Source organism: Procambarus clarkii, chromosome 47, assembly GCF_040958095.1.
Source record: "Procambarus clarkii isolate CNS0578487 chromosome 47, FALCON_Pclarkii_2.0, whole genome shotgun sequence".
NCBI lineage: Eukaryota > Metazoa > Arthropoda > Malacostraca > Decapoda > Cambaridae > Procambarus > Procambarus clarkii.
Window position 1 is genome coordinate 23,803,811 of NC_091196.1, and position 19,104 is coordinate 23,822,914.

The window sequence follows — 19,104 nt, forward strand, 5'->3', positions numbered from 1 at the left end:
TTGCGGACCATCGTTCATATATGACGTGATGGATAATTAATAAGTAGAATTTGGTTACTATTGAATTTGTACAAACTGGAAAAGGTTTGGTATTTATGTTGCTAATAAAACCTTTACCTAGCCTCACCGTCCTATGCTTAATTCACGTTTTCTGAGGTCTAATATAGTACATATAGGTGCTATACTAGACCTAGAAATATTTAAGTTTTGTGTTTAGCTTTATTTTGTCCGTACTCCTATAAAGTGCATAGTACCAAATATTAATATTCACTTGTCCATTACGTCAATAGGTGTACGATAGTCCAAATCGTTACAAAATAGTACCATTTAAACAGGACGTTGGGATGACTAGAAATATTGGAGTGGGAGGATTAAGAGAGGGAGATAAATAGGGAGGAATGGGTGGAAGGTAGAAATGATAGAGAGAGACGTAGGGCGGGCTATGAGAGTATAAAGGTGGATAGGTAGTATTATAGTTAAGCAGTGAATTAGTAAGGGAAAGGATAAAATTGGACTGGTCGGTAGAGCGACAGTCTAGCTTCATGCAGGTCGGCGTTCAATCCCCGACTGTCCAAGTGGTTGGGCACCATTGCCTTTCCACCCCGTCCCATTCCAAATCCTTATCCAAATTCCTTACAAGTGCTTTTATATATATATATATATATATATGCGGAAAATCCACAGAGAAATATGAAAGGAGGTGAACGTTTCGGCTTTGTTAAAGCCTTTGTCAACACCAGACTGGTGTTGACAAAGGCTGGTGTTGACAAAGGCTTTAACAAAGCCGAAACGTTCACCTCCTTTCATATTTCTCTGTGGATTTTCCGCATAAAATGATCAGTGTTTTGTGATCGTCATATATATATATATATATATATATATATATATATATATATATATATATATATATATATATATATATATATATATATATATATATATATAAAATATAGTAATAGCTTGGCGCTTTCTCCTGATAGTTCCCTTCCATTATCTTAATTTACCTTCAGGTATATCCGTAGGGTGATGATGATATCATTCTGGCTTGTCCACTCATCATGCGTCCTGTCATCTCACCCCTCTACCTCTTCCCCCTTCCCTACCAGCAGCAGTCTTTGAAGCAACGCGAGGTCCCAAGGCAGGTGTTGGTTGGGAGTATTTTGGGCCGTGAGCCTAAGGTGTTCTCTGTTGTCACTGTATTTTGTACTTGTCTTCGTATGTTGTTGAGCAGACCACACACACTAGAAAGTGAAGGGACGACGACGACGTTTCGGTCCGTCTTGGACCATTCTCAAGTCGATTGTCTTCGTATTTTATGTTTTTATCCTTCATCCCATTTTCTTGGTCCTCTCGTAGCGTCATCCAATTCTATATATTTTCCATGGGGGTTTAATTTGAAATTAGTTTTGCCTAGCCACAAGGGTAAGCGATATAGACAAACGCGCAAAGTCCATCGACGTCGATGCTCATTTATTCCATTAAATCGCCAATGTTTTGTTGTATTCTACTGTCGATAGTATAGGAACTGAAGCGAATTAAATGTGTGGACGTATAAAGTCATAATCTAATCCAACCCAGCCCGACCTACGCTAATTTAATCTAACGTAATGTAAGCTCATCTTGCATAATATGATCCAACCCAATCAACCATAACCAGATATGTTGTTTTAATAATTTAAAAATGTGTTGCGTGCGAAGCATCTCAAATGAGATTAGATTGTAGCCTGGCTCTAGATAGATTGTAGCCTGGCTCTAGATAGATTGTAGCCTGGCTCTAGATAGATTGTAGCCTGGCTCTAGATAGATTGCTTGGATCTCCACCACCTCCATTCACCCACCAACACCTCCACCTCCTCCACTCACCACCACCTCCATCTTCATACTCTTTCCTATCAAACAAAATTATTTCTCGCTCCGTAAATTTAATCAGACTTTGCGCACAGCCGAAATAGGTTTTAGACCCAATTTTAAATTCTAATTTCCACCTGGGAGGGGGGGGGAAATGAGGAAAGGGTTTCATTGAGTGATTGGTAGCTTCATATTGTAATACATTTGCAAGCACAGGTCGATGCAATGCAAGGAGCGCTGGACCTCTACAATTATTAAATGAAATTGAGCTGAACAAAATATTATATTTTGATTCACATGGCATCATCTAGCATCATTTGGCGTCACCTCTGCTTCACCTGTGCGTCACATCTCGCTTCACCTGACTTCCACGCATGCTAGTCCAGTACAAGGTAGTCATGTCACTAGTAGTCCCCTTCATCATTGCATTCTGTATATAAGTGTAGGGGTCAATTAGCTTCCAGGTGGAATACTTTGGGGATAATTGTGTTGGTGGTGAAGTGGTGGCCTGGGAGGGGAGGAGGGCTATTTGGCTGTTATTTGCATATAAAGTGGTGATATTAGGTGCAGGATGACCAGGTCTTCGTGGAAACATGTTCGAGTCAGGTCTTGGCACTTCAGGTGCAGGTCGGGTAAGGTGCCGGGATAAATTATAATAATTATAATTGATTATTATAATTTATCCTGTCACCTCTGCACCTCATTTATATGTTTAGATCCAAATAAATTAAGTTTAAAGGACAGTACAATATAAACTAATATATATATATTTGCATTCATGCAAATTCCACAACTGCGTTGCATAGCCTTATTCTGGCGTGGTAAGGCGGTAAGGTCAAGTCCTGCACAGGGGCATTTCGCACATAGCTCGCTTTCTGATTGTTAAAAACTGTACATATTGTTAGGCTAGGATAGGTTAGGTTTGGTTAGGTTATGCTGACTTAGGTTATAAGGTTTGATAGGTTTTAAAATCCGATGGCAAACCCACTGTAATTGTAATTGATCTGTAATTGTTCTGACAGGTGTTCAGAACACGGGTCCTGAACACCTTAACTAGCAAGGTCCTTCCTTGCTAGTTAAGAGCCAATGTTGTTGAGGAACTGAGTCGAAGGTCGTGTATGGGTAGTACTATTTTCACGTGTATCTCCAATTCAAGTTTCATTCGTGTGATGGTAGTCTTTGTTCGTTGGCGGCGGCATGTAGGCCTATGATTATATTTCTGCATTTCGTGCTCAGTTAAAAACATGTCTTATTTTCAACGGAGCTGAGCGGGCCGTTTAAAATGCGACGTAGTACAAATTAAAGCACCGTTGGATTGGCGGTTTCTGTGCATCGGCCTTTGGGGTACTGGCCTTGGAAATGAGGTAGTTAGGCTAGTCCCGGTTCGTGTAGTAGTCCTGGTAGTCGTTGGACGCATTGTTTACATATTTTCGTTAAAAACAAGTTATTTATTTAACGCTACATTTCATCGTTATCACGCAGTTACTAGCGCTGTTAGCTCACAACTGACTGGTTTTTGGGTTCGATTCCCGGTCAGGCAATGAAGTCAGAAGTTTCTGTACGCCGAAGGCAGTAGCAGGTACCTAGGAATTACGAAACTATTGTGGGTTGCTTCCTGGGAAAGGTCAGTTGTTGCCTTGGGGGGGGGGACCTCGGTAAGTTCAACAGATTTTGACGCCACACCAAAAAAAAACGCATTGATACATAGGCTACGCTTAAATTTATTATTATTTCTAGCAAATTTGGCTAGGGTATTGTTATGTAGTTCTGCACATGTGAAGCTTTGTTAAGGTTTGGTTGAGGTCTGGGTGTGTTTGTGGATGATGATCAAGCTGAAGGTTAGGCTTTGCAGAGGTCTGGGTTTAATGATTCTACACACTATTTATGTTCTGTCTCATAGGCTACGCCGTCATTTGAACGACTGGTTTATTATTTCGTGATCTATCTACTTTAGTCGCCATGATCCCTTGTCTCTTTGGGGGAAACCACTTCGCACTGGCTTCAGCTGTGCTCCTTTCTGGCTACATTTATAGCCCCTGCAGAGGTTCCTGTGGTGTGGGGGTCCCGAAACCTCTTTTTTTCCTGGCCTTCGGGAAGGCTGAAGCCTCGTCTCTGCCTGTCCTTGGATAATACTGAAGCCTCGTATCCTTGGAAAAGGCTGCATCAATCATATATGGATTTCTTCTTACTCGAACTTGTATTGAAATTAAAGCAATGCAGGGCACTGTTTAAATCATTGGTATACCTGAGACTCCTTGGCACCCATACAATCAAGTTCTACGGGGTGCATTGCCCGGTAACTTGAATTCTGAATAGTGGTGACGGATGTCACGCTTAGCTAAAACAGTCCACACGGTAGCTGTGTAAGTGACGAGATTGATTGATACAGATTAAGCCACCCAAGAGGTGGCACGGGCATGAATAGCCCGTAAAGGTGAAGAGCATTTCCCACAAGCTGTATACCCCCCCCTTCTGGCTTTATCCTTAACCTGAAATTGTTCGCTAGGCATTACTCTTCACACCACCTGTTTTACCCAGACTTTATCCTTTACCCCATTTTTCCCCCCAGCTTTATCCATCATCTTAATTTTTTTCTTAGCCCTAATTGTATTTGTCTTCAGCTTCTTGACATCTGCGAGTCTCCAGAGGTTTTATTTCCAATTTCGTGTTCATTTGAGGCGGCGGGGAGTGATCCCACTTAGTGGATGGGGAAAACCTAGTGTCGTGTCTTACACTCTCATGGTACAGCTCGTCCTATCGAGCCTTCACAACGTCAATAAACTGATGTACTAAACTGGCCTAACCTAACCTAACCTAACCTAACCTAACCTAACCTAACCGACGACCCACAAAATAAAAACCGGGACATCACGTCAATTTTGCAATTTCTAGTACATCTTACTTTAATGTTGGGGGATTTTTTCGTCCAGATACGATGTGTTATGTGAGAGGACAGGCAGCAGGGGCTACCAGGTTTACCAGGTTTACCTGATCAACCAGGCTGTGACTCATACGTCAGGCTGCGAGCAGCCGCGTCTAACAGCCTGGTTGATCAGTCCAGCAACCAGGAGGCCTGGTCGACGACCGGGCCGGGGGACACTAAGCCCCGGAAGCACCTCAAGGTAACCTACTCCATAATGTGGGGTGACAGCCTTCACCTTACCCTTCCAACCACAACACTCCCACCCTCCAGCCTTGTTTTTGTTCCTCCACACCACTCCTTCCTCCCTCTACACTCTCCTCGCCTCCTTCCCCATCTCTTTGTTTCACTCCCCCTCCACACCACTCCTTCCTCCCTCTACACTCTCCTCGCCTCCTTCCCCATCTCTTTGTTTCACTCCCCCTCCACACGACTCCTTCCTCCCTCTACACTCTCCTCGCCTCCTTCCCCATCTCTTTGTTTCACTCCCCCTCCACACAACTCCTGCCTCCCCCCACCCCACTACTCTTCTCTACCCGCCTCCTTCTTCGTACCCGAATCGCCTATCTGATTGATTGATGAAGATTAAGCCACCCAAGAGGTGGCACGGGCATGAATAGCCCGTAAGTGGTGGCCCTTTCGAGCCATTACCAGTATCAAAAGATGATACTGGAGATCTGTGGAGGCGCAACTGCACCCTGCGTGACGGGAGATGTCTCCCGGACCAAGTGGTGAATCGCCTATCTCCTTCTCTCGCCTCTCTTAACCCTTGAGCTCTCCACTTCACCCTTCATGAAGCAAACTAGTGGACAGCAAGAAACTGCAAGGGGCGAGAGGAGAATAGCCAGTCACAACAGTGATGAAACGGAAAAGTACATCTTTTAACACCCATGTTGCTGCTGCCGACTCCAGGATTTCAGATATTGCCGATAATCCTAAAAGTTTTATTTTGATGGAAGTTTGGAAGAAGAGTGATCCGGTTTCCAAAACAAGTTGGCGATCATTTTTGAGAATTTGGAAAGTTTCTTTTATTTGTTTTCCCATTACGGTTGGTCAGAATTGTTCCATTTAAGGTATGGGTCACCTAATTTGTTTGAACAAAAGTTTTGTTTTGTTTTAGAGGGTGGGAGAAAAATCCTAGAATTGAGCAGATAATTCAAGTTTGAAGGCTACTTGGCGCTACACAGGCTGACATTACACAGACCACACTGGAACATGCAATATAATACCTTGAACTGTGTTGCTCTGTTGATTGGTTCGCTTTGCATAGATATTACATTACAGAGGCATTTATAATACTCAAATTTGCAATTGCAGTACTTTTCCAATACTGACTGGAAAGTACAAAGCGATATCGATACGCATTTTACCATCGTGTGATAATTTACACAAATTTTATAACAAACTACAATAAGATAAATTTGGGTAAGAGAGAACCAGGTTTAACCCGTTGATTACCTGTAGGCTAACCACAACTTTTCAGATTATTTCCATGCCTCCCAGCTAATTGTCTTCCCGGCTTTTGATAATTACTTACTTCTAATTAATCCTGCTTTTAAGAACTTGCAAGAATGTATTTCCATTCTGCGGCTAGGTTATGGATCAGTCTTGGGCTAGGCTATTACTGTTATTTCCAATATCATCTTTATTGTGTATATTATTTAATAAAGAAAAAAATCACCAGTCTCTAGAATTGGGTTCACATTCAATAGTCTAACTTGATTAAGGGTCAACATTACTGACCAAATAAGCTTCAAAATACTAGATAGATATTGCCCGAAATGTTAGAATAATGGATCATTCATATTTCACATTCAAATTGCCTTAGGCTTCTCATGGCATCTGGCCCTCAACCATCAAACAATTCTCATGGCATCTGGCCCTCAACAGACAATCTGTGATATCTGCCAATATAATTAATCATTCTTAATGAGAACCACACGCCGTAGCTTAGGAGAATTAACACAGCGGTCTACTCCTGACTACCACTTTTATGCAGTGAATCACTGAGAGGTGGCGGCTGGATTAATGTTAGTAAGATTATACTTAAACGCCTTTAAAAAGATATTAGGTTTGTTGACGCGAAAATGAGATTAGTCTTCAAGCCTTAACGCAGTTTACATTCCGTTTTAACACTTTAAACTTCACGTAAGAGATGGGAATTGAAGCCTCGATACAATTAGACTTGAAACCTTGATATAGATTAGACTTTAAGCCTTCACGCAGAATAACTTCTAATGACGCCGCCGCACCACGAGGCCACAACACAGCCAAGTACATACACTTAAGAATCCTTCCTCTTCCTTGTCACAACACCACAACAGAATCTCCCTCTTCGCATTAATTTCCCATTCTCTTTATTCTCCTCCCTTTCTCCTCTTTCACCTTATCCTCCTCCTTCTCGCCCCTTCCCTGTTTCTGTTCCCAGTACTCCCTTGTTTCTCTGTAATGCCTCCTCAACCGTGATATCATGTATAATTTGCGGTGATGAATTCTGATCGGCTAGGCTTAGCTGGGGATCAGGCAGCCTACCAGTATGGGTGGCGACCATTGTTAGGGGATTGAGAAAGGGTTGGATCAGAATGGAAGGGACCGAGGGAGAGACTTAGCAATACAATGGGATCAAACTCGTGTCTCTGAATTCCACAGATACACGCATACCAATTCACCGACGACGAGCCTAAAAAAAAGTGTCACAGCCAGAACTTCAACTGAACTCGTATGGTGCCTAGAAGGCACCTTGCTGATACCCACGATCCAAGTTTTACACGATACCCGCTCGTATTCACAGTAGCTTGAAATATCAAAGGGAATATGTTGGAGCGATGGAAGGTGGGGAAGGTGAGGTAAGGTAATTGGGCACATAAAGGTGGCAATGAAATTGGTTCCTGTCTAGAACCAAAATCAATGTCTATGGGTGGGAGGCCTTACCCCTCCCATGCATAGGCATCCAACATGGGTGGATTTTCAGTTTAGTGTAAGGAAACATACCTAAACATCTCGCCCATTGTTTGGAAGGGAACTCTGTCATGCGTATCTCGGTGCTAATTACGGGGTTTCTTGCATGTATTTTTAGACCAATATTTCTTATTACTGGCCGCTATTGGCAACCAAGTCACGCTTCCGGGGGGAAGGAACGAGAGCGGTTATATTTTCTTCCCTTGATGTGTGTTGGAATGTGAGGCGAAGCCTTGCCACAGGCTATGGCCGACTCCGACTGTCAGTCCAAGTTAGGCTAGTCCACGCCACGGCCGCAACCCGTCCTTGTCGCACTTTGTCGTATAAATCCCCCGAAGTTCAAGTACGTTTATTGAGACAATCAAATACATCTTAAAGAGATAGTGGCTTACGCTATTTCTACCGCCTAAATCCATTAAACCCAAAAATTGATGCACTAAAAATCATTGCGGCTCGCCAAGTTAATGTGATTTTCCATTTTTCTATTCGTGGGTCTTCGTTTTTTTGGGAAAACTTAGTATTTTATTTTTGCAACTTTTCCTCAGGCCAGGCTCGTTAAAGCTGCTCCCCCCCCCTCCCCCAAGACGCAGCAATTTTGTACGAATTGTGCATTAAAAATAAGTTTGTTCTCATATATGTATATATATATATATATATGAGAACAATATATTATTAATTAATTATAATATATTATAATTAATTCTATAATATATTCTTATATTATAAATTAATATAAGATATTAAAGTTGTATGGATAGTTAGACGTAGATTAGGTGTTTAGGGTCTGTTGGCGATTATTTGTATTTGTAGTACATGGTGAAGCATTTACAGTGTTGTGGGTTCGAATAGAATTTGTCAGTGAAGCACTTGTTCGGGAAGTGTTCGAACGAAATCAGTTGTGAATCGTGTGTAAACCGTTTTTCATTCATGAACAGCTGGGGTTTGGCGGGTGCATGGAATCACTTTTGGGTCTTTGTTTGGAGGACGAGCTGCGTACGTGGGTACGCAGTCTGTAAGTCTGTACGAGCTGCGTACAGACTTACAGACTGGGGATTCGGACAGAGGTCGTTAGCGAAGTACTGTTCGAACGTCATCAATTGTGAATCGTGTGTAAACCGTTTGTCATTCATAAACGGGGGGAGGGGGGGGGGTTTGTCAGCTGGATTAATGAACGTTTGTCCCTTGATAGTTGTTTAATGACCTTCAATATAGTCCCTCTCCCAATGGCACCCCATCACCCTTCCAATCATGTTTTTCCCCTCCCCTACTCTTTCCTTTCCCATTACACTTTTATCTTTTATTTCCCCTCTTTACCTACCTCTCTCTCCTGACCTGGTTATCGGAAGCCATTACTGGGACATGTTAAGAGGCCTCCCCTGGGAGCCTTATCGACCCGGGTCCTCACTAGGTCACCCAGTACTGGTCCGGGTCCTCACTAGGTCAGCCGGTACCGGTCCGGGTCCTCACTAGGTCACCAGTTACCGGCCTAACCGGTTAAGATGTATTGATATCGAGGGTTTCCTTCCAATTGGTGATTTATAGACAACTGCCGCGCTCGCAAAATTGGTGTTGTTTTTTTGTGGCTTTGGCTTTAGTCTCAGGACGGTGGCTTTGGCTTTAGTCTCAGGACGGTGGCTTTGGCTTTAGTCTCAGGACGGTGGCTTTGGCTTTAGTCTCAGGACGGTGGCTTTGGCTAGCAGCGTCCCAATATAGTTCGTGAGGAATGACTCGTTGAAGATGACGAGGCTCGTTTAGCGACGAGTAAATGGCTCGTTGAAGATGTTATTTTGTTCATACTTGACGCTATATTTATGGCACAAGTGGTTGTTGCTTTCCTTTACTTAAGTGCTAGTTCATTTTCTTTCGTGGTGTGTGATTTGCTTTATTTTTCTTTAATCCTCGCCATATTTTCTTGCTTTCTTGTCTTATGTTGTTTCCTCCTGTGTTTTCCGTGGGCTCCATCTTGAGCATGATGTTCACTTTAGTAATGAGACAAGAGTCAGGTGGATATGGGAGGTCTGTGTGTGTGTGTTTATTATTTGTATCTGCAGAATCGAGCTATTAGTTATTGGATCCTGTCTTTCTAACCAATTTTATTTTTCCTCTTGAGTCTACTATATATATTTCTCTTACTTGCATCCCTAGGAAGCAGCCCGCAGCAGCTGTCTAGCTTCCCAGGTACCTATTTACTTGCTAGGTGAAGAGGGTGAAAGAAACTCGTTTGTTTCTGCCTCTGCCGGGGATCGAACCCGGGTCCTCGGGACTGGAACCCCAGAGCGCTGTCCACTCAGCAGTGAGGCCCGATGTGTGTCACTATAATAGGAATAATAAGATTGTTTTCCTTTATTAATTAATATACAATATAAAGATCATATTTACATCAATTTACAAAGGAAAATGCTACATCTATATATATTTTATAATTCACAGTAAACCAATTTTTCATATCACACAGCATGAGCCGTAAACCCCAAATGGTTTATTCTTGATCCCGTCTCGCAAGAACTTCAACATCTTGTCTTAATAAAAGTTTTCGATGAAAACTGAAGGTGAAAATGAAATGGGAGATGAAAGCCTTTGAGGAGTGACGGGTTGGGGTTGGGGGTGGTAGGGTCATTGTAAGGTCAGAGTAGGACCGGAATGTGTTGACGCGGGTGGGGGGGGGGGGAGGGAGGGAGAGGGGAGGGTGCTGGTGACTGGCCTAGTCTATACATTGATTCCTCGGTTGAAGGGGTGTGGGTGAGAGCCACGGGACAGGCGGACCCGCTTCGTTGTCTGGAGGGATAACGTTGGTTGTGGTGTTTTGTTTACAAACAATGAAAATATGACAAGGATCACACCTTTCTTTATTATAGTGGTTGACAAATGGAATGCATTAGGAAGTGATGTGGTGGAGGCTGACTCCATACACAGTTTCAAGTGTAGATATGATAGAGCCCAATAGGCTCAGGAACATTGTATACCTGTTGATTGACGGTTGAGAGGCGGGACCAAAGAGCTAAAGCTCAACCCCCTGCAAACACAACTAGGTGAGTACCTGTTGGGGGCCGTTTGCAATGGAGTTAGTATGCAGACAACGAATCACAATAACCTGGCTAAAGTATGTTGGCCAGACCACACACTAGAAGGTGAAGGGACGACGACGTTTCGGTCCGTCCTGGACCATTCTCAAGTCGATGGAGTTAGTAGGGTGGTGTTGACCTTGAAACAAGTATAGAGCTGGGCGGGACCGTGTAATGAGTAATGTGCCTCTACCTACTCCGGCGCTCGGCAAACCCCTTTTGTGTGTGTGTAGTTGGATGTTGTTGTTGTTATAGATTCAGCTACACGGGACAAGTTCCAAGTAGCACGGGCTTTGGTGAGCCCGTTGCTTACCTGGCACAGGAGCGGGGGCAAGTAGCACGGGCTATGGTGAGTCCGTAGTGGACTTGCCTGGCACAGGAGCGGGGCGTAGTTGGATGAAGGTAGCGCTCTTCATCTAACCTCGTGGTGGCCTTGAGGATGACAGCCGAGTCTGGTGTCAGAAAGCCTCGTCTAGAGAATTATTCTTTCCCGTAACGTTAAGTTTAACGAAGATGACCATGGGTGGGTGGATCTTCCAGTGCGTCCTTACAGTCTCTAATCAGTCTTATATTGTGGTGTTATGCGTACTTCCAAGCCAGGTATTTTCATCCGGGCTCTGAACGTGAGAAATTCCTGAATTGGTATAGCTAAGAATTCTCATTTAATTTACCCGCGTTTCAAAATTCAAATTTCAGCCGTGCGCAAATCCTAAGTCAAATGAGGCGATTGATTTCTCCAATGGAACACCTTGTTCTTCGATAGGGAGGTGGATTGCATAACCCCAGTGGCCGTGAGGTCATTGAGTTGGGTGTGTAGGGGAAAAGATAGGAGATAAGGCGTAAGTACGGACCGAAACGTCGTCGTCCCTTCACCTTCTAGTGTGTGGTCTGGTCAACTTACTTTAGCCACGTTATTGTAACTCATCGCCTGCAGATAAGGCGTAATATCATTTAAGGATAAGTCTTATTGTTCTGTTGGAAGCTACAGCCTAGCTTTCCCTGATTCGAGTCTACCCAAGAATCGAGATTGAAAGCTCTATCGATTCTATCTTTCTTTCAGAGTTTTATGATCTTAAGGGTCATATAAATAAGTTTTTTAGGGCTCAATAAACCTTGTTATTACGGAATCAGAAAGATAATTCAGCGGTCTACCAATCGTGTAACCTAATACTTCATTTTTGTGGTGAAACACTTTATTCATCTCGTTGTGTATTAGATGATTAAAGTGTTTCGTTGTGTATGTAAATACATACACATACGTATGTAAATACAATACGTTGTGGTAAATATTAACTTTCGTGGCTTTAATTAACACATTCTCTTTTCTACAGTTTGATTCTTAAAATGTGATAAGTTTCGTGGCGGAAAGTTTATATAAACAAATGAAATTGTACAGTGATATGTGAATTGAAAAACAACATTGGAAAAAAATTGTGTTTTGATTGGTGGAGGAAGGATGTGTGCCTTGACAGTGATTGGTCAGGAAAACCAGTGACGTGTTCGCCAGTCATTGGCCTGGCGGGGGAGGTGACGTGATGTGCGGTGGTGTTCCGCGCCTGTGATTGGCCCGGAGGACGAGCAACGATGGAGTGACGTCAGCACCTGAGAGGAAACGGCCATGACGTAGCGGGTACCTAGTCATGCTCAAGGTCCCAGGAGCTGGTAAGTGTTCTCTGTCTGTCTGTCTCTCTCTCTCTCTCTCATGATTGTTTCAAGCGTAGGTTACACACATGTGTATGAGATTGGGTAAATGGAAAATAGGAACTGTCTTGGACCTGCACAATGGACCTGCAGTTCCCTTAGTTCTAATTTTCCTATTGAGAAAGATAATGATAGGTTAACCTAACAATTTTCCTAAAGAAACTATATGTCAAAGTCCTCCTATATCAACCTTCCCCCCCCCCCCCAAAAAAAAAAACTATCCATAAAAAATAGGTAAGTTGGATTATCATCAAACAATCGATTTTTGCTAAATGTGGTTAAGTCAAAGATGCACATATTTATTACCATTTATTAAAGCTGCGGCACAACCCATACAACAGTGTTTTTACAACATACAAACCATTGTAAATATGAAGACTAGACGGTGAGGAGACGAAGACGTTTCCGGCCGTTCTGGACTATTATCAAAACAGTCGACTTGATAATTGTCCTGATAATGGTCTAGGAAAGACCGAAACATCGTCGTCTCGTCTTTTGGATTGGGTGGTTATAGATAGGAGCTGCCTCGTATGGGCCAATAGGCCTTCTGCAGTTGCCTTTGTTCTTATGTCTTTTACATCTTCAGCCACGTTATTAGTCATCGCCTGCGTACTTTGCAATTAATAAAAATGATTTTAAATTACAAATCGGAAAATGTATACAAGGTTGGGAATGTGGCTTTTAAGGGGAAACCGTAGAAGATAACAATTCCCCGGAAACTGAAGATTCTTTGGAGAAATGGTCAGGACGCAGCTTGAAGCACGCGTCGAAAGTTTTAGGAAGAATAATTTTCAAGTCCTCAGTAAGTACTAAGTTTAGCCTCTGTATCACGCAGTCAAGGGCCGCTGGCTCGGCTTCAAATGGCCACGTCATGGTTAAAATCTCCATCATGGAGACTAACTTCATCTGCATCTTACCAATGATTTTATCAAGAAGCATCCCAAAAAACTTGACATCTATGGAGTATGTCATGTTTTTATTTAGCATTTTCTGCGTTTGCGCGTCAACATCAGCCCGGGCCTCTTTGGTGAGCGTGGACAGACCGAAGTCAATTAGGAAAACTTCCGGAGGGCTATAGACGCTAGGGGGGACAGTCACCATCACATTGGAGCCGTGAATGTCACCGTGAATAACCCCACAGTCGTGAAGCTCGCGCAGGCGCACACCAACACTGATAACGGTATAGATCATGTACCAGTCCGATAGGTTTCGCCGGAGGAATTCTGTGAGTGTAACCTCGCCCACAGAGGATATAACCATGGCTCTTGGTTCGTCGCACACTGCGAGCACGAGAGGAGCACCGCCCTGACCTTTTAGTCTATCCAAGATGAAGAGCTCTCTCCTGAAGATGAGTGCGGTATGCTTCTTCATCACCTTCAGGATGGCCTGGCCTCCCTGCCAGGGAACGCGCCCCACAACGCTGTAAGTGCCTTTGGCGATAACTTCCTGCTGGGACATGAGGTCAGCAAGACCGCCACTCGACAGTTCAACGCACTCCAGCATGTTGCTTTTTGGGGCCTTGAAATGTAATGACTATTGTGACCAAACCACAAGTTGCATTCACTGGAAAGGCGAAAAGTTAGGGGTGACATGATAGAGATTTACAAGTGGATGAATGGACACAACAAAGGGGATATTAATAAGGTATTAAAAGTATCAACACAAGACAGAACATGGATATAAATTGGATGCGTTTAGATTTAGGAAAGACTTGGGAAAATACTGGTTCAGTAAGAGGGTTGTTGATTTATCGAACCAATTACCGCGTAACGTGTTGGAGGTGGGGTCCCTCGACTGTTTCAAGCGCGGGTTGGACATGTTTATGTGTGGGATTGGGGGGTTATAGTTAGGAGCTGCCTCGTATGGGCAATAGGCCTTCTGCAGTTGCCTTTGTTCTTATGTTCTTAATCGGTCTTTCATGTGGCACTGTATCAAAAGCTTTGCTAAAGTCAAGGTTCACAACATAAAAATAAAGGTAACCACTGAAGGCCTTCAAATAGGAGGCAGCTCCTATTTGTAATCAACTAATCCCACTCGTATTAGTCCAACCCACGCTTGATGAAACACTCAAGGGACCTATCACAAACCTTATCACGATCAACTGCCTCAACTATGCATGAATAAAATGATATCAAATTTGTTTTTAACGGCCATTTGTAATTAATATATGTTTTTCAAGATGAAGACGAATGGTATTTGCAATTATTGATTCAAGTAACTTTCCCACAAGAGACTTGGGTAAATACTAGTGTAGCTAACTGGCCGATAGTTTGACGCAAGTGATGATAAGAACAAAGGCAACTGCAGAAGGCCTATTGGCCCATACGAGGCAGCTCCTATCTATAACCACCCAATCCCACTCATATACATGATCTATCTCCTTGAAAATTGGTACCACATTAGCAACCTAGAGTGCCTGACTGTTGTTTTTTGTTTAAATTTAGCTACTCAGAACGAAATGTCCATTTAGCACGGGCTATGGTGATCCCGTAAATCTGCCTTCCAATGATTTATTAAATATGGTGAACTTCACCCCCCTCCCCCCATTTCTCACCCTCTCACCACACCTAGTATAAATAAAAGCTGAAGTGGGGCGCTTTTCAGTAGTCACATACGGTAGTCTGTGAGGAGGACGAGTAGTCTGAAAATGAATTGTCCGGTTCTTCTGTCCAGTAATCAACTTAATGACCTTATGTCCCAGCTTGATTTTATCTCTGAGGGCGAATATGGTGTGGTAGGTCGTGTTCCCTGGCAGGGAGGCCAGGCCATCCTGAAGGTGATGAAGAATAATGTTGAGGTAGACTTCAAGAGAGAGCTGTACATCTTGGACAGGCTTCGGGGAGAAGCTGGAGGCGCTCCCAGTTTGCTGGCCGTGTGTGACAACCCTCCGTCGTTCGTGATGTCTTCAAGGGGACAGATGACTCTTCGTGACGCCATCCAGCACCACCAACCCGACTGGTACCTGATCTACATCGTCCTGAGGCTGGGCGTCCGCCTGCGTGAGCTCCATCGTCGTGGAGTTGTACACGGCGACATCCACGGCCGCAACATCATGGTGACCCCAGGAAACTCCATGTCCCCGTCTCCAAGCGACCGTGATCTTCCTGACGTATTTCTAATTGACTTCGGAATGTCGAGCCTGAGTCCAGAGGCCCTGTCTAAAGTGGACACGGCCACATACGAGATGCTGGACAGAGGCATGACCGTCACCATAGACTTGATTTATTTTGAAACGGTTTTGCAGAGCTTGCTAAGTAGAGTAAATATTAAGACGCGTACAATGAAAGAGCTCCTATCAGTGCCATGGTTACGTGAGTATGGCCCGTCTTATCTCGAAGACGTTCTGAAGAATCTACGATCTGTCCTCACTGAAGACTTGAAGATGACCTTCCACAATTCCCCTGATAGATTCTTGATGTCTCCCATCTTGGCCTGTGCCGAGAGCACAACAGAATCCTGGGGCTCGATGGTGCTCAAAGGTCTTCGTAAGCTTCGATATGCTCTGTGTAAATATTAGAATGTATGGTAATTCATTTTTTTAAATTTGTATAATTATAATAAATTACTTGAAAAATGGCCGACTTTAACCTTCCCACAAAAAGTACACATCAATTTCGTAGATGTTTTTATCACTTATTATCATTAGTATTATGTATTATATAATATTATGATTGTATGTATTTAAAATAATAATATTCTAAACTATATATTCTATAGTTTAGAATATTATACTTTAGCATACTAAACTAAAGTTTTCTAAACTATGCTATTATAGTATAAGAAAAATGAACAAATCCACAAGGGCCGTGACGAGGATTCGAACCTGAAGCGTCTGGGATGCTCCCGGACGCAGGTTCGAATCCTCGTCACTGCCGTTGTGGATTTGATGCATCACGCAATTGTGACTTCCGTGTGAATAAGAAAAATGTTTGATTTTGTCTGCCTACTATTCCTCCTCCGGGAAGTCTTAGTGAACAAGGAGGGAAGAATAATGGATGGTAGAACTGAACTACTGATTTAGTAGTTAGCTAATAGTGACTATGGAAAAGTAAAGTTTGGTCTAGCTCTATGTAGCTTAAATTTCAGTATTTCCTAGTTATGTTATAATTGATCTTGTTCTTCGTGAGGAACAGTGTGCTAAGGCCCTTCTGACAGTCATGAGGTTATCTTGAGATGATTTCGGGGCTTTTTAGTGTCCCCGCGGCCCGGTCCTCGATCAGGCCTCCACCCCCAGGAAGCAGCCTGTGACAGCTGACTAACACCCAGGTACCTATTTACTGCTAGGTAACAGGGGCATAGGTTGAAATAAACTCTGCCCATTGTTTCTCCCCGGCGCCTGGGATCGAACCCAGGACCACAGGATCACAAGTCCCTCGTGCTGTCCGCTCGACCGACTCCCGACCGACCGTTTAGGAAGATGCAGTTTACTCAGTCCTTTCTTTTGTTTCGTATTGTCATGGAAATATAAAGTTTGTAAGATGTAACTTTATCCAATCCATGTTGCCCCTTTACTGGAAAGTTTGTCTGCCCCAATATTCTCACCCTGATGCACTTTACACGGAATAAATACCTGTTAGTAATTAACCTCCTTTGTGCCTCCTTTCTTGTAAACAAATCCACAAGGGCCGTGACGAGGATTCGAACCTACGTCTGTGAGTATCCCAGACGCTGCCTTAATCGACATGAGCTCCTCTCTTGTGAGTTGGTACTGCGTTTGCCCTTTCTTGTTATTTCGTTTTCAAAATACGGGCATGCAACCCAAACATGGTGGCATGCCCGTGCCACCTTTTGGCTGGCTTAATCTTCATCAAAAATCAATCACCCCTTTAGACACGCTGTGTGTTTGAACACACAGTTGTGTACGCTCTTGGGTCTAATGTTGATGGCAACGCGGACTCCTCTTCCCGAACTCGCTTTGGTTCTATGATTATATTGCCACAAGAAGTGTCTGCTGTCTCTACCAGCTTTTCTCTCCATGTCTCATCACTCATAGAGATCTGCGAGACAATATAATATTTACTATATATTCCTGTGAATATATAAATATATATTATTTTAGTATATATTCCTGTGAATGAAATATATATTTAATTTAGTTTATATTCCTGTCCTGGTTTTCAATTTCTAGTCCTCGCTTCCCTTGTCAGTGTGATCACCTTTATGTTACCTTTAACAAGGTCTCGAATCAACAACACATGAAGGTGAGGGTGGTGGTAGTTTCTCCATGCTCTTTTCGTCTCTCCCCTTTTCCCACTTCATCTTTCCTTCCTCCTTCCCCTCCCTCGCGAAAGTGCAAATGAAAAGGTAGAGGGACAAACAGGCAGGCAGTAGAACAAACAGAAAATCAGGCAGCAAGCAGACTGGTAGGCAGTGAGTTGTAAATCCTGTTTATTTCAGTTTGCTGATCTAAGCCCTTAAGTGTGTTTTTCGACCCTGTGTTTGTGTACTCATACACATGTGTTTGTGTGTGTGTGTACTCACCTATTTGTGTCTGCAGGGTCGAGCATTGACTCTTGGATCCCACCAAGGATCCAAGTGTGTGTTTTTCGTTAATTCTAGTCTTAGAGTGAACATTAATTGATTGATTGATGAAGATTAAGCCACCCAAAAGGTGGCACGGGCATGAATAGCCCGTAAGTGGTGGCCCTTTTGAGCCACCAGTATCAAGAGCTGATACTGGAGATCTGTGGAGGTGCGACTGCACCCTGCGTGACGGGAGATGTCTCCCGTGGAAAATTAATGTAAATAATTGTATCTAAATTACGCCTGCTGTACGTAGGCTTGTAAATCTGTTACAGTAATTCTTATATTACAGTGTAAGAGTTTGTTTTGACTGTGATAGTAGCATAAATAACACGGACGAAACAGGTGCCTAGCGCGCAGCGTTTTATCCTGTGGGATAACCTTGTGTTGCCTCCCATTCTGCCAACAGCCAAGTAGCGACCCAATCAGCCAGTCCACCTGCCAACCATACCACGCATGCGGCCAGCTGTGTCGCTTGGGTGTAAACAACCAAAAAAAAATAGGTCCCCGAGTGCCAAGTTCATTGTTTGCGAGTTTTTAGGTGTACCTAAACACACACACACACCAGGTGTAGAGAGGGGAGTGTAGACACACCTGCCTATCTATGTACACCTGGCTCCTTGCCTTGGGCGTGGTCTGTTATTCAGTGTCTGGGGCATTTGAAAAACAATGTAGAGAAGCACGAGAAAAATACTTTGACTTATGGTGTGATTGAATTTGAAAATATGTTTATTGTTTAAACACAAAGGGATGGGGTACCTGGTTGATGAGGTTCTGGGAGTTCTTCTACTCCCCGGCCCAAGGCCAGACTTGACTTGTGAAGAGTTTGGTCCACTAGGCTGTTGCTTGGTAGGTAGTTCAAGCTATTCTCTTGCTTGTGTGATGCTTAGGTTATGGTGGTGTTGTTGATCTGAAGTAGAGTTACGGTGCTATTAAGGTAGATTCTAGCCAGCATTCTAGCATTCTTGGGGCCTGCGTTTAGCTAGCATTTAATTGGCTTTCAGTCTGCCTTAATAGCAGTTGCTACCACCTATTCACTGTACCTTGCAAGATTACACAATACAGGGAAATATGTAATGCTGTAATAGCGCA

General features: G+C 43.3%; 1 protein-coding gene across 2 annotated transcripts in view; it reads left to right on the forward strand.

Annotated features, from left to right (window-relative positions):
* Mctp (multiple C2 domain and transmembrane region protein) overlaps positions 1-19,104 on the forward strand; it is a 239,592-nt gene that overhangs the window by 75,008 nt on the left and 145,480 nt on the right. The window contains exon 2 of one of the 2 annotated variants that reach the window (XM_069302136.1): positions 12,120-12,450. The exons of the other annotated variant lie outside the window; for it this stretch is intronic. Within the exon in view, the coding sequence (XP_069158237.1) occupies positions 12,429-12,450 (22 nt within the window). The 5' untranslated portion in view covers positions 12,120-12,428. The remainder of the gene's footprint in view (positions 1-12,119; positions 12,451-19,104) is intronic. 2 annotated transcript variants of the gene reach the window in all.